Source organism: Pezoporus occidentalis, unplaced genomic scaffold (genome assembly GCF_034315485.1).
Source record: "Pezoporus occidentalis ecotype Australia unplaced genomic scaffold, CSIRO_AGI_Poc_V1 ctg82, whole genome shotgun sequence".
Taxonomy (NCBI): domain Eukaryota; kingdom Metazoa; phylum Chordata; class Aves; order Psittaciformes; family Psittacidae; genus Pezoporus; species Pezoporus occidentalis.
Window position 1 is genome coordinate 55,918 of NW_026916181.1, and position 22,183 is coordinate 78,100.

The following is a 22,183-nucleotide window of genomic DNA, read 5'->3' on the forward strand; positions in this document are numbered from 1 at the left end:
TAGCTTCTAACGGATGGAAAGTCACCTTGATGTCTGAGAGATTTCAGGCTGGTAGGATTCAAAATAAAGCCGGTCCAAGGAGCAGAGAGCAGTGAGTGAACAGACAGTTCTTCAGAAACGGGAACCATCAGCAACAATTGCTGTTTCTGGTATTGCTGTAGATAAATTGAGCAAGTTAAATCAGGGAGAATATAAAGGTTTATTGAAATGCACTGGAGAAAACTGGTACAGAGGACCAAATACAGATTAGCTGCAGAAAAATGGGCTTTCTAGGTGAATATGACTGATTCTTCAGAATTTTGCACTAAAACCAATGTCTGGACAGTCTTTTTTTGTATGCACACTAAATGCTATGTTGCCAAACGCTTAATATGACTTGGAAGCTAAATCGCTAGGAAGAGGTTATTGCAATGGGTAAAAAGGATTCTAGGCTTGTCCTGGATTCAGAAAAAGAAATAACAAGAAGAAAACCATCCTGCTGTTGAGCATCGCTGGGGCAGGCAGAGGGCATGATTTTATTTTATTCTGCTTGTTTCAACTGGGCATTTGTACCAGAACTGAACTGTCCTCTGAGATGCTTCCTTCAAGGCTGACGGGCAAGAAAACGTGGAATACAAATAGTAGTTTTCAAAAGACGTGGAGAACAACCTTTTTACTGTTGGAATTGTTACACTATTGTCTCGTGGGCCCTTACTGTGCGCCGCAGCATTATAATCTGTTGTGTTGTTATACAAAGAAACACCCAACACAGATAACGCTTTATTTTAATCCCAAGACGACAAGGGATAGATTTGTGATGGGTTATTTGCACCATATCAGTCATAAAATTCAGATGCTACTGGACTTGCTGCAGGAGGCAGCTCATAGCAGTGCAGCTGTACAGCAACACCACTGAGAATTAGTGTTTTAAAAGCTATTTATAGGGAAATTGTCTCTTGCCTGTCTCATGGCACAAAGCAGTGTGGCAATTCTACTGAAGGGTTTATAAGGTTTAAGGAGAAAACTTGGTGAATCTGCTTCTGAATTGATGTTTTGTTGTATGGTTGGTTTGGAAGGCAGTAGTTATCCTGCTTGCGACTGGACATATTTTTGTAAAAGGAGCTGAGGAAGTCTTTGTGGCTACTGTGCTACTGTTCAGAGAATCACATCTTGATGGCCTCCTCTGGACTCGCTCCAACAGCTCCATGTACTTATGTTGGGATTGCAAGGGAGGTTTCATAAGAGCAGAGTAGAAGGGGAGAATGCCCTCCCTCAGCCTGCTGGTCACGCCACAGGTGGTGCAGCCCAGGACGTGATTGGTTTCTGGGCTGCAAGTGCACGCTGCTGGTTATGGGGAGCTTCTTCTGGACCAGCACCCCCAAGTCCTTCTCCTCAGGGCTGCTCCCAGTCCAGTCTGTGTGTTCCCTGTCCCCGTTCAGCATGACAACCTCTGGTGGCAGTGACAAAAATGAACAATCACTGTGAAAACCTGACAAATCTTGTGCCTGAATCTAAGCTTTGCTCTCTGAAACACCGCATACAGCAGCATAACACAATGGTTTCTACACTAACAAGGGTCAGTATGATCCACATTTGTGGTCCTTTCCTGTGTGACCTTTCCTGTTAGCAGTCAGACTCCCTCTGGCTGCTGGGTAATTCCCTCTGCTCATGGAGAGCTGCAACACAGGGACAGAAGAAAGGACAAGAAGAAAAAGCCATAACAGTAGGGAGAGCTTGAAAACAGTGCCCTACATCAGAATAAGACATAGTGTAAAACCTGGAGGAGTTCAGAACTTCACCATTAATTTTCCAATGATTTATTTTAATAACTTGAAAGCTGGGAAAGTTTGCTATTTTAATAAAACCAGAGGTTTCCTTCATCTGCTGTCTTTTCTCGCTGGAATATGAGAAATTGGATGCTAATGGTATGTGGATGAACCTAACCTGTTACAGGGAAACTCTTTCTTCCTGTAGGTATTCTGGCTTGGGGAAAATTTTCCAGAAACAGCCAACCTGTACCTGTCTCAGGTCTGTCTCCTCCTGCTACTGTCTTGAATAACAGTAAACTAAAAAAAAAACCCATGGTAAATAAAAGAAAAAGGCTCAAACTTACAAAGTCTCCCTTCCTTTACTTTTCCCTATCCCCAGCAAAATTAGAAGAGACCAAACCAGTTGAAGCTGTGACAGGGAATGATATCACAGCACCTCCCAACAAAGAGCTTCCTCCCAGCCCTGAGAAGAAGACAAAGGTAGGTGTTTCACATTCAACATCTTTGTTTCCATGGCTTTTATTTTTGCTGGCTTTTCTGCTTCTTAAGCTGTGGCAACACGAGTTCTGTTTTCTGAGCTGCCATTTGCGAACTGTTTTCCTGGAACAAAGACATCCAGTTATGAAGTTGCAAACAACTAAGCCTGTAGTAAATGTGACTGAGAGGGGATTTAGTAAATGTGTGGTAAGCTTTGTTTAAATTAATGCTTTGGTTGGTATTGGTGGTGTAGAAGTAGTAAACATGTATGGCAATGCTTCTGCTACACTGGTACTCTCCTAGTTGTTTACTACACATTTGTTTGCATTACAGTTAGCATACAGAGATGCTGCTCAGCATCTGATGTTCTCTTATTTTAGGGCTGTTTATGAAACATGAGTAATACCTGCTTGCAGCATTCAGCAAAATCTAATTCCAGATTCTTAGAGCGCTGGTAGGGGGAAAGGGTTCTGGGTCCCCTCAAAGGCAGCGGATGTTTGACCACTACAGTTGATCAGATGAGGATTTAGAGCTTGCAATCCCTGTGTGCATGTAATTGGAAAGCAGTGTCCTGTGTATTGCACGTAGGACTAGATGCCAGAACAACCGATTACTAATCCCAGCTTTACCAGTGATTCCTTCTGTTGCTTTAGATGTTGCTGAAATAAATCCTGTTCGCTTTGAATTGAATGGCAAAACCTCCTTGGGCCCTGAAGGCAGCCTCTTCTGCTGCTTCATTTGGTCTTTGTTACACTCAGAAAACAGAAAGCTAAACTTTTTTTTGTTGTTATTTGATTTAAAATTTCTTTTTTATGTTCTTGCAGCTCAGTGTTTTGGTTTACAATGCGCTATTTTTTTGTTGTATTTTTTGTTTGTCTTTATACTGGATTTTGCTTTTTGATAAAACACAAAGCCTGCCATATCCACGTCATCTACAAAGCCTGCAGCAACGAAAGCCAGGCCCCTGTCCGCTACCAGCCCCAAGGGGCCATCCTCTGCCACGCCTGGCCTAAACAAAAAACCCACAAGCCCTACTGCAGGTCCTACTTCAGCCACTACTACTAAACGCCCAGCCACCAGCACTACACGTCCCTCCACCCTAGCTCCAAAAGAGACTAAACCAAAGGTAAGAAACTACTTGCTTTTGTGTGGGAGCTCCGAGAACTTATTTACATGTTAAATTACCAGCTGTCTTACCAAAGAGTCAAAACATAATTGGAGTGCTGATCATTGGAGGGTAAGATCAGGAATGTGATTCACAGTGTTATGAAAGCCTCACTGTTATTAGTATCAGCTTCCATTAACCCACTTATGGCATAGGGTCCCAAGCATTTAATTGAGCTTTAAGGTCCCTTCCAACCCACTCTACTCTGATTTTGTGATTTCTACCCATTACTAAAAGAGGAGGGTTTTTTAAATACAGATACACTACAAAGATAGGATAACTCTTAAATCCAGACAAGAGCATGGGAAAACTGAATGGAGAGCTTCTGTATTATGGAGGGGGGGAATCAGTTTGAACATTTCAGTATTTCCCACTTATTGTCTCTTTATGATGTCTGGTCATTATAAAAACTGTACAAAGATAACTGATAATACACTTAACGTGCTTAGGAAATATTGGAGATTTGTAATTCTCCAATAAGAGCAGATTTGTGAACAGTTCTTAGTGTTTCATCTTGAAGCTAATGAAGTTTACTCTTTAACATGTAATATTCAGAGCAGGAAATGTCCCTTGAATATTCCCCACATTAACATGTGATATTGTAAAGAAAAAGAATTCAGATTGAAAGGGAATGTGAAAATGTTTCAGAAGCTTTCAGTTGATGTTTACATGCTCTAGCATTTCTGCTAGACATTAAAGCTTAAATAACTGCTTTTGAGTGTCTTTTAAAACTAAATAAATGAAAATAACAAAAAGAGTATGACAGCACAGGCATAAATCTGCACTTTTTTTTCTGTGAACCAGTGTCTTTGATTTTAAGTTTTTGCAGGATTTTGAATCCCTTTTTGATGAGGTCAAAATCTCATCTCATTTGGTTTTGTACATTAACTCAGTATTTTAATACTCCAGAGATCAATCAGTTTACAAACAGGTGACTTTCCAGGGACAGACATGAAAGAGTTTTCCAACTGACGAATGAACCACAGACACTTAATTTGTAAGTTCATAGTGTTTTAGTGAATGCCTCCTTCGCTTAGGAAGCATTTCTACTCATGAACGAAAGAAATCTCTCTCAAAAGTATTGCTAGTGGACTGATCTTTTCCATTTTGTTCTGAAAACAGAACCTTGTTCACATCTGTAAATGGCCTCCAGACGTTAATTCTGAAATTACGGGAATTCTGACACTCAGCGGGGTTTGTGCTCTGTGACCTGCATTGAATATAGTCACTTCTGCATGCCTTAATTATATTTTTTAGTCTGCATTATACTGTTCCAGCAGCATCTAGCCTATGCATTTAAGAATTTAAACAATTTCAATTTATTTCAGGCTTTTTGTTGGCAAACACTTTGAAGGTACTGTCAGTGAAATACTGCCTTTAATGTAGCCTGTTTGTTTTCAGGCTGCAGATGCGAAGACCACAGATAAGCGGACCTCACTTTCAAAGCCTCCGACAGCTGCCACTTCTAAAACTACTGTTAGGAGCAGCCCTGTTGCTCCTAAGACAACGGCAGCATCACCAGTTGCTGCAACTGCTGCTATGAAAAATACTGCTACTTCTCCACCGAAGAGGCCAACATGTAAGTATTGTCTTGGTTTTTCTTCGAGGGATCTTTCTTTCTAACCAGCTGCAGGTTTCTGTTTGAGTAGCACCATTAGTTCACTCTGTGATGTCTTTCTCACGTATTCCAGGGTGCTGACTGCTTTTTCCTGTGTTTAGGTCATCCCATGGCCTTGTCAGTTTATTAAAATTAGTCTCTGGTAAACAAGCTTGTGATCTTCAGTTCAAAAGGAGAAAAAAGAAGGAAAAAAAAACCCAACCTTGACATGTAGCTATTTTTGAGAAGCCATAGCTCCTGTTAACCAGTACTTCTGAGAGGCGTAGCCCAGCCTACCTGTCAGTCAGGAGTTGACCTGAAACTCAGTGATAGCTGAAACATCAATCCTTTTAATACAACACACGACAAGATCCTGTGCAAAGGCACAGAGACCATAGGTCAGATATTTTTTGCCTCTTCAGGGCCTCCTTCTTCAAAAACAAATCTGAGTGATCTTCAAGGACAACTTGGACCAGCTCTGTGTGATTCAGGGTTAATACAATTACTGAATGGGATTGATTAAAGAAAAAGGATGCTATTACCTCTAAATTTTGCCATAGTAACAGTTAGAATAGGCACTAAAACCAATTTAAAACTTGGGGAAAGCAAATCTGCAGAAGAGAACTTGAAGTACTCAAGCTAGTGCATCTGAAGAACAAATAAGTTTAAACAGAAGTGAAGGCTTTTTACTAGTGCACAAAGAATTTGGAGCTGAAATCACCATCAGCTTTATCAGAAAACTGTGTCCCACCCCAAAAGAGAGAACTTCCCATGAGTTTAACACAGTCAGTGTGAAACGTCAGCAGCATATTAGCATCTTGAAAATGTAGTTTTCACTGGAGCTTGAGAGATTTAATGTCAGATTAAAATATAGTTAAATAATCTCAAGTCTTTTCCAATGACTAGACCTCATTGGCAAAATTTGCCAATAAACATGTAAAACTAGTAATATGTATTGCTGTTTTGTTCTATGAGTCCCAAAGCATGAATTCATAATCCATCTTTCCCAAAATAATAGTAACGTTTTAACTATGTTGGAATATATCAGGCTAGATGTACATTCCATACGTTGTGCTCTAGGGGAAGATATAATTAATCAAGTGTGGAGGAAGTGTTGCACCTTCCAAAAGCCATGGATCTTCACTGATCCTGTGGACATCCTTGTAAAATACATTGTGTGGTCTTTTAGGCAAACTGTAGCCCAGAATGCTTAATATGTTTTAATGAGTTTGGTTAATTTTCCTTCCAAAATTGAGGCGTAAACAAAGACACATTTTCTGATGACATTTGAAAAGAGATGGAGTCAATGATGCAGAGAGGCAGGAAGGGTGTTCCAAGCGGCAAGATGTACAGATGAAGAGGCTTCTGCACCAGCAAGGGTGGTGGGATGTTGCCAAAGTACAGTGAGAACTGGGTGGGCGAGGGAGAGATGAGGTCAGCTGGAGAAACTCTGTCAGGAGCTAAAGCTGCTTTGTCTGAATCTGGAAACACAGAGGAGTCATGAATGGTAAAAGAAGGGAGCCTTATTTTGGATGAGGAGAAAGCAGTGGTGTGACAGAGGGTGAAGTGTTGGGGTGTCTAAAGGGGAATTGCAATGAGCCAAACAGTTCAGTTTAGGTGGAACATATGCAGCTTCAGCTAGATGCATAGATGGAAGTGGTGGAGACCTGGATCTCTTCAGAGCACAGTTTCTCGTGACACTGCATTAAGCCAGATTTTATGTTTCTGGCTAAAGATGGGATCTCAGAAGGCCATCTGCTCTTGCTTTTCATGTGTCAAAAGATACTCGCTTTGTCATGGTGTGCTCAAATGTTTAGTCATTCTCACTACTCAAAAGTACGTGTATAGTGATTTGTTTTGAAATAATATGGTTTCACTTTTTTAGGTATTATATGTCAGTCATTCTCTAATGAATGAGTGTCATGGACTATGTAAGGCTTGATTTTTTTTTTTTATTATTATTGTTTAATTAAAATATTTCTTTTTAGTTTCCTTCTCTCCTTGTGAAAATTACTTGTATGTTTGTACAGGATGAACTCTCTGTCTTTCAGATCAGAAGATCAGTCTTTAACCATTTTCCCAGTAGCTTTATCATTCTCCAGGTTTTCAACCTCACATGCTAATAACACGGACAAAAATGTTCCAGTATTTGGCTCCCCACTGACACGAGTAGCAATGACATCTCTATATTAAAGTAACGTATTAGTCCTCTTGCCTTTACATAAAACAAAGTCTGTTCCGGCCGTACAGTTTTCCCAATTAAAACTGTGGTCTCAAGGAATGAGATTAGGTTGGTTTGACAGGACCTTTTTTGAAGTGTTTGGTATTAATTATATATCTATCCTCCAGGCCTTATTAAATTATCCAAATGTGTTTCATCTCATTAGCTAGTATCTTATCTGTGGTGTTTAATTGAATGCTTTTAGCAAAGTCAGAATGGAGTGATCCATGCTAACTTGGCCTGTAGGTATCTGCCTCTTTCGCTTGCTCTATTCTATATTGGTATTCCGTAAAGTACCCTGACAGCTACTTGGATTTATCTAAAAATCTAAGACTGTTAATGAAAATTAAATATTAGAAGACGGGGGGTTTCATAATTTGTAACTCAGATTTTTCCATTTATTGTTTGCTTTTAACGTTGTGTTTCTTTGGCTACTGAAGTGAAACAGATTTTAGCCAGAGTTGCTCATTACTAATAGTAAAAAGCTACAACTTAATTATCAAAGAGCTCCTTAAAATAAGGTTCTAGTTACATTTTTCAGTGTGTGTTTTTTGTCTTGATCAATTCTGTGTATAGTTTTCTTCTGCTCTGAGAAATACAGATGTGTTTCTGGTTTGCACTGTCCTCTACCTATGTGAAATGTAATCAGGTCATGATCATTGCAGTTTGCCCAAAGGCGTAATTTAGTTTAGTGATTGATTTTTGGTCTTATACAATTATAATAGGGACCAAAATATGTGCAGTAACTTGTGTGCAAGAAAAATTGGCATGGGTTAGAACCGATCTAGCAATAGGACCAAGGTTATAGAAGGACAACTGGGGTTCTGCTTTTGCTATTTGGTAAAGAAAGGAGCTGTGTTTTGGGGGTTGGTTTGTTGTTTGTTTGTTTTTTTTCTTGTTTGTTTTTTTTTTAAAGAAATTGAAGTGCAGTGAGATTAAAATAGTCTTACTGCTGTCTGATTCAGCAAGTTATTCTAAAAAAAATATTTTAAAGAAATTATTTTATTATTTAAAAAATCCCCTTTTATTGTTTGGCTGGGCAGGATGTTGGGCCATCTAGTCTTGGGTCACGTTTTGTCAAGAAAGGTTGGACTAGATCATCCTTGAGGTCCCTTCCAACCAGGGATCCTAGGATTCTGTGAAGCGCAAGCCATACCCCAGGTGTGTGGCATCACTGAGTGATGACTCTTTAGATAAATAGATCTTTTTACTGGAAAGCATGAGTGGGATTTGCTGTTACAAGGAGGACCTCAGCCAGGTGTTTGAGGAAAGCAGTTAATTCTTTCTTCCAAGCATTATGTTTGAAATGGGGCCTGTGAGTAGAGAGGACCATTGGTCTGTGAGGAGCTGCAGAGAGACCCTAACCTCAGGGGAAGCTGTGTGACCCCAGGCGTCTCATCTGTGCAAAATGGCTTCCACTTTGAAATACTGACAAGTATGTTTTGTGTTGGGCAGCCATCAAGACTGAGGCAAAGCCTGCAGATGCCAAGAAGACCACTGCAAAGTCACCATCAGGTAACTAACTGTTCAGTTCCCATCTAAATCAAATCCTCCTGTTAGGGGCTGTGTTGGTCCTATCTTTAGGACTCTGAGGAAGTTTGTATAAACGGCCTCTGACCTATCTTTTTCCCCTTTCCCTCCAACTATGGCTGTGATCATTGCAGCAGACTTGAGCCGCCCTAAGAGTGCTACTGGAAATGCAGTAAAAAGCAGCACCACCACTTCTACCACCTCCGCCAGCGCACCTACTTTACCTGGAGTAGCCACCAGTCGTCCCAAACCCAAGCCTGCTGCAACCAAACCCACCACACCCTCTACCACAACAGCAGATGCTAAAAAAACAACTGCTAAGGTTCCAGCTAAACCCAGCAGCGTTTCCAAGCCACCTCGCCCGACCAGCAGTGCTTCTGCTCCAGATCTGAAAAATGTACGTTCCAAAATTGGATCAACAGATAACATTAAGCATCAGCCTGGTGGAGGAAAGGTGAGTTTCTTCAAACATGGTAACAACATGTGCGTTGGAACAGTAGCTCTTAAGCATTAGGGGTGCTCTTTGCTAATTTTGGTGGCTGTGTCCTCACTGCTCTTCTCATTTATGCTCTGCAGAGCTCCTCTTTGGGTTCTTGGTTTATGCACAAGGCATTAACAAAGCAGTGATAGTAGCGTACAGAAGGAATCCGCTTTAATTAAGAGCCTTCATGGTGTTTACTGGCATACGTACAGGAATTCAGAATTCTGTGGTTCTGTTTTTCTGTTGTACTTCCTGACATAGGAACTAGTTGGTATTGATAGCTCAAAATCTTGTCTATATTCCAAAACCTTGCCTGAACAGAGGATTTGAATCTGCTGAATGGTACACAAGGTGGATTAATGCAGGAAATCTGGATTCAGGAGCAAGTTCCACAGCACCTTTTCCAGGTCTAAGAGCAGGGGAGCTATTCAACTTGCCAGGCCTAAAGCTGAAATGAAATGCGTCTCTCTGTGTGGCTTTTTGGATAACCCCTGGTGGCTGCAGGAAGAGGGTGGTGTTGAATGATCTATAGGGAGAAGCATGTACATTGTACTTGAGGCTCTCAGCCAGTAAGGGTCTTACATTACACTTTCACTGTGAATATCTACCATGTAAATGGTAAAGGTTTAGGGATATGCCAGTATCTCTCTTCTGAGGGTTTAAATTATTTTGTGGATACGCATAATCATAAAACCTTTATTGGATATTATATAACAGATACACTCATTTTTGCCTGACCAAATATGTTAGCAGCTTGCCCGTAGTCAGAGGGCTTTAATTTCCACGGAGTGGAACAGATTTGCCCACTTATCTCTGCTGCAGGTCTGTGATAATGAATAACTTCAGTCTCATGCCAAGAGAGTATGGCTCATGCTGGGAGCCTTAATCTCCTCTCAGGCACATTAAAGTCAAGGGCATCCTTGGGCTGTGGTGGTATATGTCACAGACAGCATCAATATAGCATGGATTTATTCTTTGGAGTTAAAGAGTATCATAGTACAGTCCTCAGAGCCTAGGCATTTAGAGGACAGAAACTTCCACTCTTCAAAATGGAGTTTCTATAAATGACAAAAAAGTCTGCTGAAAAGCAGGAGGGAGACCCTTTCTTGTACTGTATAGTGTAGCTTGAAAGCAAACAGAAGTTAAGAAAGCCTACTGCCATCTGCTCAAAAAGAATAGAGAAGATTGTTCTGTTATTTCAAATTGTGCTAGTGGCTCTGAGGATTGCAGAGCTTCTTAGCTTACAGGGTTATTGTGGCAGCTCAAGGGAATTTATTTTTACATTTAATTGTACTACACTTTATTTTCTAAGTGTTTTAATGGAATTGTTAAATCCCAACAATTGTACTTTTAAGAAAATGGTACTTTTTGTAGTCCTACTTATGCAGAGATGGTTTTAGAAGCTGAAAATGTCATAGAAGTGCTAGGGTTTTTTTGTTTCCTGTTCTTTTGCTGGTAGGCTAGTGAAATACAGAATTTATACTGACACAAACCCCACCCCCTCACCCCCCAAGAAATGCAGGTTCTGCTGCACTTACATGGATCTAGATGAGTAGAAGAATGGATGTTCTCAGGTAGTTGCTGAATTTTTCTAAACCCTGGATGTTTTCATTCAGTTTTCTGCTTAGCTGGATTAGTAGGTCCACTGGCATTTGATTAGTTAAAAACTGTATCAGAAATTGATCTCAATGCCCGAGTCAAATCAGTGTGGGGGTGTGAAATCAGAAAAGAAAGCACAGTGTATCTGTATCCAGCTGAGCTCTCAGACCTCAAAGACAAAGAACATCAGCCAGTGGTGTGTGTTTGCCTCTCAGATCTGTACAACATCCTCCCTGTGAAGGAGTTGTCCTGCACTGCTGTTGGGTTACTAAAGGATTTGTTGTAATTTTTTGGCAGAATATAATGGACTGGGGTCACTTGAAGACTTGCCAGTGTGACTATTGGGGAAATGAGATGCCAAGGAAGGGCATCGACAAGCTTTTTGAGAAATGGAGAGCTTAATTATTGCTTTGTGACCCCTGGTGCCTGTTTCAATCTGTGTCTGAGTGATGTTGCCTCCCTTCCACCCCCTTAGTTTTTATTGCTCCTGGGCACAGGATTATACTTTGCCTGAGAATTACAGCATGTGAGAAGTTCTCCTGGGTCATCTGCTCCACTGAGTTTATCTGGATAGCTTGTGTTCCTGTACTCTCCTGCCCACAGTTTTGCTTTTGCTGGTTGAAATCATCCATTTGTCTCCATCTAGGGGAAAATAGAGAAAAGGCCAGAATCAGCCGCTGCTGCACGAAAGTCTGAACCCAATGTGGTCTCTAAAATGGCTACTACTAAAACAACCGTATCAAAAGAGGGTGCCCCAAAACAGCCCAATGGGAAAGTGAGTTTATTTCAGACTTTTCTCTGTGGAAGATGAAGGACAACATTTCCATTTTGAGTCACTTTCCCTTCTCTTCAACTCTTCTGCTTTCTTCTGTCAGTGTCACTGTTCCTTGCACAGACACTCTTCCAGTTTTTTCTTGTAAACTCTACAATGTTCTCAGTTAAACACATTCAGAGATCACTGTCAGAGGTATCTTTTCCATGCCTGCTGTGTGTAAATGTTTTCAGAGCAGTGTCCTCCATTCTCACTTTTAGACAGATAGGCTTAACTTTTGTAGAATCATAGAATCAGAATGGTTTGGGTTGGAACGGACCTTAAAGCCCATCCAGTTCCAACCCCTTACCATGGGCAGGGACACTTTCCACCAGACCAGGTTGCTCCAAGCCCCATCCAGCCTGGCCCTGAACACTGTCAGGGATGGGGCAGCTGCAGCTTCTCTGGGCAACCTGTGCCAGAGCCTCACCACCCTCACAGGGAAGAATTTTGAGTCAGAGCTTTCCTTTCTGACCAGTTCTTCATACACAGCACTAGTTTATAACTAGGAAGAGCGAGCCTTAGTTCAACAGTGCCTGTTCTACGATTGCAGACTAACAAAGGCTTAGTATTTTTCCTGCAATATTTCCAACCCAGTTGTATCAAGACTCCTTAACTCCATGCATTAGGTGGCCACCATCTGATGGGTTACTCTGAAGCTGGTGTGACATGGTATTTCAGCATGAGAGAATGAGGAATGAGGAGGGAGTGCCTGCAGTGCTCGTTTAATTCAGATATTATCAGGCAGAGCCTGTTGATGAATGGATGGAACTTGTGCCTCTAGAGAAGTCAGGAAACCACTATCTACTTCCACTGCATTAGTACGTTTTCAGAGCTGCTGTTGCACTGAATCCAGTGTTTCTGAACTGGCTAAGGAGCTTTTTGAAACCTGCTGAAGTGAGAATGTTCTGGTGATTCCTTTTGTGCTTCAAATTTATCACCTCTTTTTAAAAGTAGGATACAGCTTCTACCACGTTCTGTGCTGTGTTAAATAACGCCCAGACTAAACATGTGTTGTAACTAACCTTTGTAAACATGGGCCTCTTACTCTAACTCAGTTGCTACCTTTGTGGGTAAAAGCTCACTTAGTATACTCCTTTTGTACTTTGAAACAGAACAATTTTGATTTAAAGGAGAAGCAATTAACATAAGATTCATCTGATAAAATTTAAGTGAAGGTTTGACAACTTTCATCAGAAGAGTAGTTTCTCATCTGCCGCCCAGAGGGTTTGAAAGACATTACCCAAGACTGGAGCCAGTCCAGGCAAGTGAAGGTAAAGTGCAGTTCAGAAGTGCTCAGAAGGCTCAGAGCAGTTCATAGTGTTGTTGGAGGTGGAGCCATGGAGGAAGGAGGTAGCTGAGCTGGCTCTCCCTCCTCTGAGAAAGGTCTCACCAGAGCGCTCCTGAGAAGCTTCGCAGGGGACAGAGACAGCCCCAGCCCTTCTGGCAGGCAGGCTCCTACCTGGAGATGCTAACCCACAGATCATATGAAGAAGCGGTCTTCACAGAAGCGCTTAAGCTCTCGCACTAACACTGTCTGTGCAGCCTCTTGTTTCGTTCACTTGTTTTTCCTCACTCTCCTTCTCAGTTGCTTTCACACCTAATACTAAAGTTGGATTGAGTTTAACACAACTCTTTGTTTATCCATCATGTTAGAGCATCCACTCCAGCCTGCCATATGACAACTCTAACCAGTCCTCTTCCCTTGTGTTGTTTTCCATTCTGTAACATTCCAGGTCCAGATAGTCTCCAAAAAAGCGAACTACAGCCATGTTCAGTCCAAGTGTGGTTCCAAGGACAATATTAAGCATGTCCCTGGAGGTGGGAATGTAAGTATGGGCTCTGGGCAAGTTGTCTTTCTACTAACTCCTTCTCTTGTACTATGTTTTTTTATGTCAGTCTTAAGAACGCTCTTGTTTCAGTCAGAAAGGTGTAGCAGAGTTTCAGGGCTTCTGGAATTAATGTAGGCTGGAGAATTCTTTATTTTTTCCCGATGGGATGCTAGGGTGAATGTGTGTGTTTTGTTTCTTAGTGCTACGCATACACCTGACCTGTATCTCGTGTTTTATGTGTTATTTATTCATCACCAAATGTAGGACGTGCACACCATTGACCCCAGGAGTTAGCTTGCTGTGGGTTCCCTCTGCAGTCGATGGAGGCACCTCATCAGTCCTCTGACCTGTTTCAGATGTCTGGTTTTTCAGATGAAATCCACTGTGGCCTAGAAGTGCCTGTTACTCTTCACTGGCTAATAGGGCCTGAGTCAGATTGATTTCACTTCGTGTTTTGCAAGAAGGGACACTTTGGGGAAAAAAGGAGGAGAAGACTCAGGGGTTTAATTTTTGAGCTGCAGTTAACTTCTAAATCTAAAGGCCACTGTATCTCTGGCAGCAGGGTTGTGCTTTTTAAAATAGAAGGCCAATGGTGTAATGTCTCTGTACTTGGTTACGGGTATTATATTTTGACAGTGTCTAGAAAAACCAACCCAGTTAAATACGTAGATACACTATAGCTTTTGAAAAGATGACATAGTTTGGCAGGCTTGTTTCCTTGTGAGCAAATCTGTACTACCTTAACAGATCTATGCTAGGCTGTTTGTACTGGGGGTAGTCTGCAGAAGTACAAAGACTGGATGGTTTCAAAAAGACAGTGAAGTACTTAAGCCCAAGAAAGCTTCTTCCATTGATGTTTAAATATGCCAAGTTCCTGTGGAGTCAGGTTCAGCTATTGCATCTCATAGAATCATGAAAATACAGGTTGGAAGGACCTCAAAAGATCATCTGGTGGAATCTTTCTAGGCAAAGCATGACCCAGACTGAATGGCCCAACACCCTGTCCAGCCAAATCTTAACAGTATCCAACACTGAGGAATCCACCACTTCCCTGGGCAGATTATTCCAGCTGATTGTTCTCATTGTGAAGCATTTTCCTCTAGTGTCTGGTACGAATCTCCCTGCAAGTAACTTGTGCCCATCGCTCCTCTTTTCCATGTAACTCCTTGTAAAAAGGGAGTGAGTCTCTGTTATCTTTGTATCTACCCTTTAAATACTGGGACATGGTGATAGGGTCTCCCCTTACCTGCTTTTTCTGTAGGCTGAACAAGCCCAGTTCTCTCAGCCTTTGCTCGCATAGTTTTCTAGGCCTTGGATCTTTGTGGCTCTTCTCTGGACCCTCTCCAGTCTGTCTGTATCTTTGCTATATAGCGGGGACCAAAACTGAACTCTATTACCAGTGTGGCTTCCTCTGTGCCCAGTGACTGAGAGCCAGCATCAATGAAACTGCCTGCAAATACTCAATTTCTGGGGCCAGACGCTGTTTTGACTTAGTCAGTGTATTCTGTTTGATGTCTGGTTCAACGGATGCAAAAGCTACGTAGAACCTGCCTGTGCTGCAAACTGCCACTTGCCTTATGAAATATCTGTGTATTTGTCTAGCTGGCTGAACGTTTACATGACCAAATCTTCCATAAATCTTTGCAAGAGGCAACCAGCTCTGGGTACTTGCCAAACTCATTCCCTGCAGGCTGGTTTCCAAGGTGGTAAAAGACAGATGTTGAAGTCACACATGAAGTGTTCGTTTAACTAATCTTAACTTCCCATTGAGAGTTGCTGAGCATGTATCCCTGATACCCTCCTTCCCTTCCAGTTTGTGGATTCTTACAGTGGTGGGATTTGCCATCTTATTTGGTGTTTCCATGACTTAGCCAACACTTACAGGAATGCATACACGTGTGTATAGACCTTCCCATAGAAATGCTCATGCAGGAGAATTCTCTGTGCCATAGAAAGATAAACTGATGGTGAGACCATCACATCAATCAGGTGCCCTCATAATATTTTTTTAGCTATGTATCTTTCTGTTCCTACTGCAGATTCCATCTGGGTTTGTCACCCAGGTTTGGAACACAGACTGTTTGTACATAATATGTGGTTTGTGGCAGAAGTCCTTTTGGCTCTGCTGTTAACAGCTGTTGTAACCTCACTGCTCATGCAGTCAAAAGAGCTGTATTTTACAAGCAGCTTTAATTTTGCCACTCTTACCTTTTATAGCCTTTTAGTGGACAACAAGTCAAGCATATTTTCTTTTTTTTTTTTTTTTTTTCCACAACAAAGATGTGATTTCAATGTGGGGATGTTTTCTTGCTTGATGAACTACACATGTGAACTATTCTTCCTTCCAGTGAATCACCAAACCCATCCTTTCCTCTTTACTGTCCTGCCCTGGGGACATTCCCAACTCTAGGGGACAAGTGTGCCTGCTTTCATTTTCTCTTCTTCCACACCCTCCTTTTATCACTGTAGTTTTTCTCTTTGCTCAACTACATAAGCTTTTTACTTTGGGAATAAAGTGCTTATTATTTCTTAGTTCCAAATGCCCCCAAAACGGCTTCAGAATTTCTCAGTCTTCCAACGCCCCCAAGCCCAGAACAGGCAGCACCAGTGTGAGGAGACAAGACACAGTGACCAGTCTGGCCTCCTATAAAAGCACTTTCTCCACTTTTTTATCTGCTTGCTCCCTTTGGGGCACCATAACATTAGTGTCTTCTTTCAAGATGTTTTCGTGTTCAAATAATTACAGGGATCACTTCTGATGGAATACTTCCCAGTGTTTAATTCCTGAAATACACTGCTGATGGGGATGTCTGGAAAAATCCATTGTTCTAGTCTGTGGCTTCAGTTAAAGATTTTAGGAGTCCTGTGGACAAGAGCTGTGGTTAGTAGCAAATTATGATTCAGCTTCAGGGTTGTTCTGATAGTAGCAATGGACATCCTACCGCAGTGAAATGGTTTCCTAGGTGGTACACTCTGTTTGGGTACCCATTTTGCCTAATATCCACAGAGGTAATTTCTTCTCCCCTTCAAGATACCCAACAGGACTTGTTCAAAAGCAGCAGATACTGTTCCTACTCACATTATATTTGCCAGAAATATCTTGACATATTGTTAGGTTTCCTGGGTAAAAGCTTTTTGTTTTAGTATTTTCCCCCTCTCTTTTTAAAGAAAGCAAATGTAAAGAGGTAGATTTTACAAAGCACAGGTAACATATATGTTGTTGAAGATATAAAAAGGTGATTTGGAACATACATATGTTTCTCTGCCCTTTTGCTTGACCTGCTTAGATGGGTTGGGAAATGGTCAGAGACAGAAAATCTAGAGGGAGATGAGGATCACGCTTCCCATCTGAGCCTCTGTATCAAGCTTTCAGACCTAAAGTTTATTTCTGGCACCAGAGTCTGAATATTTGGCTCTACAAATGCAAGCCCAAGCTTTTAAACCCAAAACAACTAATGTTAGCAGTCTTACAAGAAATACACTTGCATTTAGGTATAATTGTTTGGATCTCCAGGTGAAATCCTGAGGAGTCAAAAGTGGGTATGTCTGCCCTAGCTGATAGCAAACATTGTTGTATTAAAATGCATTCTGTGAAATAAATTTAGTTTTATTCCAGTTCCAAGTAAACAAATACTTATTATAAAAGCTGTAGTCACTTTACTAGCAGCCCCAAGAAAATCAGATTTTGTAGCTGTGATCTCACCTTTTGGAGTGTTTGGTGTCACTGAGTCAGGGTACACAAACATGGAACAGCAGGAGGCTGAACTGTGCTGTTCTACTGATTCTGAGCAAACAAGACATCAGGGGTTTGACTCATCCATCTTCATAAGTACTCAGAGGATTCATGCTTCCTGTGAAATATGTATTGCAAATTATCATGGTAATTCTCAATGAGCTTTTAGAGTAGCGGGTAAGTGAATGAATTCTTGTCACATTCAGAAAGAAAGGTTTTCATTTTCTCTGCAAGATGATCTGTAGCAGAACTTTCTGTGCACAGAGGTGCCAGCTGGTGGTTGCTGGCACCACTGGGAGAGGTGAACCTCTTAACATTACTACCAAACCCCTCCAGCTCTTTCCCATGGAAGTTACAAGGTCAGCAAGGTAGAACAGATGACTGGAAGTTCCTTCAGGTGTAATTATCCTATGTTTGTATGAAATGAAAGCTCTCCAGGTAGTCAGCAAGAAGTTCACTGTGGAATAGAGGAGTTTTTCATCCACCTGGAGCTGCAGGAGGAATGTTAAAGGTGTCAGAAATGTGGCTCTGTACAACACATGTGGTCCAGGTGTCAGAGATGAATTTGGGGGGGGGGGCAAAAAAGACATCAAATCTGTGACATTTTGACTCCACCTTTGTCTTGCCACAGAGAAGACACCTCTCCCCAAGTTCAAACTGATGTCCACAAACACCACAGTGGAATATTTGGCTCATTGACTTAGTAGAAGGTCATTTACTGAGTCGTGTCTCACGATTTCATGAGACTCATGATTTCTGCATCACTGTACATTGTTTGTTTTTTGCTAATTGAAGGCTGTGCATGCCAGTATCGAGTCACTGGTAGAATGAGGTTAAAGGTAATAATACTGGGGAATAGCTTTCCCAGCTTCTGGTGTTCTGTCTTTGAGAAAGAGAGCTTCTTCGAGTGGCTCGTTCCATCTGGGCATGATGCTCCTTCCTGGGTCCTGTTCTCATCAGGGAGGAAAGACCGCTGTGAGGAGGCTGTGAGCAGCCTGACAATGGGACATGGGTCATCTGCATGTTAAAGATGATGGAGAGTAAAAGTTGGAATTGGTGGCATGTCTCTGGCCCTACAGGAAGAGCATGGCTGAGTGAACTGGAAGATGACATCCGTCCTGGTGACTGGACCCTGGCAATGGTCTGTGTCTTCAGGAGCAGAGCCAGTGCTGGGAAGAAACAGTCTGGGGGACATGGCAATGAGATTGGCTTTTTTGGCCCAAGTGCTTTTATGTTCCATGAATGTGCCATGAACTCAGGGCTGCCATTTCTAGTTACTGTCTATCTGTGAGTTTTATCTGGTCTTAATTTCTGTTAGCTCACATTAAGCACTTCTGGCTGGTACAGGCCTTTAAATAATGCTAAAGCTGACTGTAGTGTTTGGCACAGGGGCTGAGAAGTCAATAATGCAGTAGAAAAGGTTCACTAAGCGTGACCTGGTGTTTGAGATGGCCCTTTGGCTTCCCGATTCCTGGGAAATGCTTCCCTGTGTTGAGTTGTTTCTTTTTGTTTTCTCTGTAGGTGCAGATCCAGAACAAGAAAGTTGACCTTTCCAAAGTGTCCTCAAAGTGTGGCTCTAAAGCAAATATCAAGCATAAACCAGGTAAAAAAAAAATACCATTTCTTCACTATTTGTCTGTAGATATTACATGTCACTTAAATATAGTCCTGGACTCTGACTGAAATAATTGAAGGGGGTTGTTGCTCTCAGGGAGTATTTCTAGGCGGCTAGCTGCTTTAGTAATTCCTAGTGGTTTCATCAATGGAGAATGCCCAAACCTTCATCTGTTTACAGAGGGCTTTGGGGCTCTCTGAACATAGGTTTGCTATGGAAGGATAAAGTAACTCCCCTCCAGTTCTTCAGAGCAGATACTAGGGTCTTTTTAGCCTTCAGTTCCGTAGCAGCTCCTATCTTACATAAAACACTTTGGGCTCTTTCATGATGTATTATGGGATGAATGTGCAGGAATTATTTCTTCCCCGCTGGGAACACAGCAATTACTCTGTGTGAATTCCTGTGAATCTCGTGTTTCCTAACCCCACAATGACCAGCCCACCACTCAGCTGGAGCAGAGGCAAGGTACTGTGCGTATAGGCAGATTGTTGGAACTGTACCTTTGTAGCATCCTAAAGTATGGTCAGTTCACTGATTTTTGCTCATTTGTCTGTATCTGAGGGCAGTTACCTGCACAGGAGAACTCCTGGCAGTCAAACGTCCATGCATGAGGGACAAAGTGCACTGACCAGCGCTGGAAGCAAATGCTACAAGCTTGTGCTTGTCTGCTCCTAGGAGTTTCCTGCGCTCCTTCTGCCAGCCTGTTAGGTTGAAAGCAGTTCAGCCTTACACATTGAGCACCACGGTTCACTGCCTCCAAACGTGCTAAGGCTTTGAGAACGTGGTGCCACAAACGTGACCTCTGTTTATTCAAGGCTCTGTAATAACAGGCTCTGCACAACAGTAACTGCTCTTGTCCAAGGCTGATTAAAGCAGACTAATCCATCCATCTGCTGTCAGATATTTTAACTGATTTTGTTAGACTGAATCAGTTGGCTTCTATGGTTGGCCATGCCAAGCTTCCAGAGTGCTGAAGACTGAGTATTTGATGATGTTACTGGGAAGCAAATTTGTGCTTAGCAATACCGAGTGTTTTTTGAGAAACCTGCTGCAATATGGACTGCTCTTACAGTCTGAGTTGTTCATGGGAACTGCAGTATTCTAAATCTAGAAAAATCTTGATGGAAATCTACAGGTGTTTTCCTGACCTTCATATTCTGATGAACCTGAAGTGTCTATCCACAGAATCACAGACTGGTTTGGGCTGGAAGGGACTTTGGCAAGGGACACAGATAAGAGTGGGCAGCAGGTATTAGTTGCTGGAATCCCACCAGTGTGGGATCCAGTGGAAGTGGCATTTCACGCCCCTGCTGGGGCAGTCACATCTAGTGAGACAGTTGACCTGAGGCTATCTCCCAGCCTGTCCGTCTGGATATGCGGTGTTCCTTACCTGAGCGCAACTTCAGGGCTCTCCAAAGTACAAGGAACCACCCAGTCGTTCCTTGGTGGGGGGCTGGGAAGGGGATGGATCTCAGCGGGACTTTTCTGGAGGCATTAATAAACTCACTCCTACACAATCTTGTTCTAGGGGGAGGAGATGTCAAAATTGAGAACCAGAAGCTGAACTTCAAGGAGAAGGCGCAAGCCAAAGTGGGTTCTTTGGACAATGTGGGACACTTGCCAGCAGGAGGAACTGTGAAGGTGGGTGCAGTGAGCTCTCACATGTCAGGGTAGGATTTAAATTTGGTGGTGGTTCTTGTCCTGTAGCATCTCTACCCCCAGCCTTTTAGAACCATCCACTTATTTCTGTGGCCTCTGTTGTGAACCCGAGGAGTAAGTATGAGCTGAAAAGGAGCTATGAACTGTCTCAGTGGCTTACCTGAGTGGGCTTCCTGCAAGGTGTTACTCAGAGAGCTTCTACTGCCCATCTGCATCCTTCTTCTAAGAATCTGAAAGCAGGGATCACTCTGTAAGCTGTAAGCCCAGCGGAGAGGCTGCTTGTGACCCTTTCCCTGTTTTTTTACCCCTAGTAAAGCTGGGAAGACAGCACCTTGCAGATCTCAGGGGCACTTTTCAGCCTGAAGACCTTTTGTGCAAGGATAAGAAAGTATTGTTGTGCTTTCATTGCTGTGATTCAGTGCTTCTCCCCATGAGAACATCAACTGCCCCCAGCCTTGGCTGCACAAATTGCAGGTCTCATTACAGCAATGCAACATCTGTGCTTAGGGGAGGGAAATTACCCTGCTTGGCTGACCAACTGATGGATGTGTGGGCTTGACCTGTCACGCCACATGATGTTCAGAGCAATGCTGGGGATTCTCTTTAGGTAGTCACTAACAGCTGGGGGGTTTATATGAAGCACTGCTGCTTCTGAATTGGCTGGCAGCTCTGGAAGTGGAGAAAACAATCTGGTGAACAGCACCAGAACTGTTAAAAGTTGAATTAGTGTTTGCTCCCAGCAGGATAGGCAGAGGGAGGAGAAGGATACCCTCCTAAGCACCGAGTTCCCTCCGTTGCCCCAGCATTGTTTCGTTTGAGCACATTTGTGTTGTGGAAGGGTTCAGAATTCAGCCATCTTGAGCTATTGTGTTAAATGCTGTGTGAATTTGAAAGAAATAATTGCTGTCCTAAAGAGCAGCTCATGCAGCAGAATTCACAAGTCCATTTAGGACGCATTTAATCATCTCCATTAAAACAAGGCAAGAGGTGACTGCCAGAACATTTGCTGAGGGTGCATCAGGACTCTTCTATCTCCAGTCCTTTTTATAAACTTCAACCTGGCAAATGGGGCTCAGTGAAAAGCTGAAAGGAACTAGAGAAGCTGCTGCTCTGTTGACAGAGATTGGGAGCTTTCTGTCACAATGCCTGTTCCAGTTCACTGGAGTGTCCAGTCCTCACAGAATCAGAAGGAACCTCAGAAGGAAGGTGGGATGGTTTTGCTGCTTGTTGAGTAAAGCAGGTCCAGAATCAGTCCGTGGCGTTACTATCTGGTATGCAGGGAGAGGGCCTCATTTAGTCTTAGGAGAGTGCAGCAGCCTTATTCCCTGTGAATAAGGCTTTATGGGAAAAGAGCATGGGGTCAGAGCAGAGCTCCTTTGGGCTGGAGGGTGCCACCTCCTACTGTACTTCTCTGTACTGATCATGGCAGCGAGGGGATGCCCTGTCTGGGTGGGTTGCTCCTTCCCGGAATGGGGATGGGCCAACATAATATACTCTCTGCTTGCCATGCCCTGCAGTGTTGGTTGTGTCTTTCCAAGCAAGTCTGCATTACTCTCAGGAGGCTCCCACCAGCATAGTAGTCTCCTCTCTAATGGCAGTAGGGCTTAGCTCTTCTCCAAGGCTAGAAGTTGGTGACTCCAGGTGGGATGACCAGCTCTGGGAGCACAGAGCAGGACAGGATCTTCTCTAAAGACTCTGCTCCCAGTTCATAGTCC

At 42.6% G+C, this 22,183-nt stretch overlaps 1 protein-coding gene across 1 annotated transcript in view; it reads left to right on the forward strand.

Moving 5' to 3' along the window:
* MAP4 (microtubule associated protein 4) overlaps positions 1–22,183 on the forward strand; it is a 71,357-nt gene that overhangs the window by 48,008 nt on the left and 1,166 nt on the right. The window contains exons 11-19 of the mRNA XM_062603933.1: positions 2,128–2,228; positions 3,139–3,351; positions 4,792–4,969; positions 8,664–8,723; positions 8,873–9,192; positions 11,465–11,593; positions 13,366–13,458; positions 18,716–18,797; positions 20,338–20,450. Coding sequence (XP_062459917.1) covers positions 2,128–2,228; positions 3,139–3,351; positions 4,792–4,969; positions 8,664–8,723; positions 8,873–9,192; positions 11,465–11,593; positions 13,366–13,458; positions 18,716–18,797; positions 20,338–20,450 — 1,289 coding nt within the window. The remainder of the gene's footprint in view (positions 1–2,127; positions 2,229–3,138; positions 3,352–4,791; positions 4,970–8,663; positions 8,724–8,872; positions 9,193–11,464; positions 11,594–13,365; positions 13,459–18,715; positions 18,798–20,337; positions 20,451–22,183) is intronic.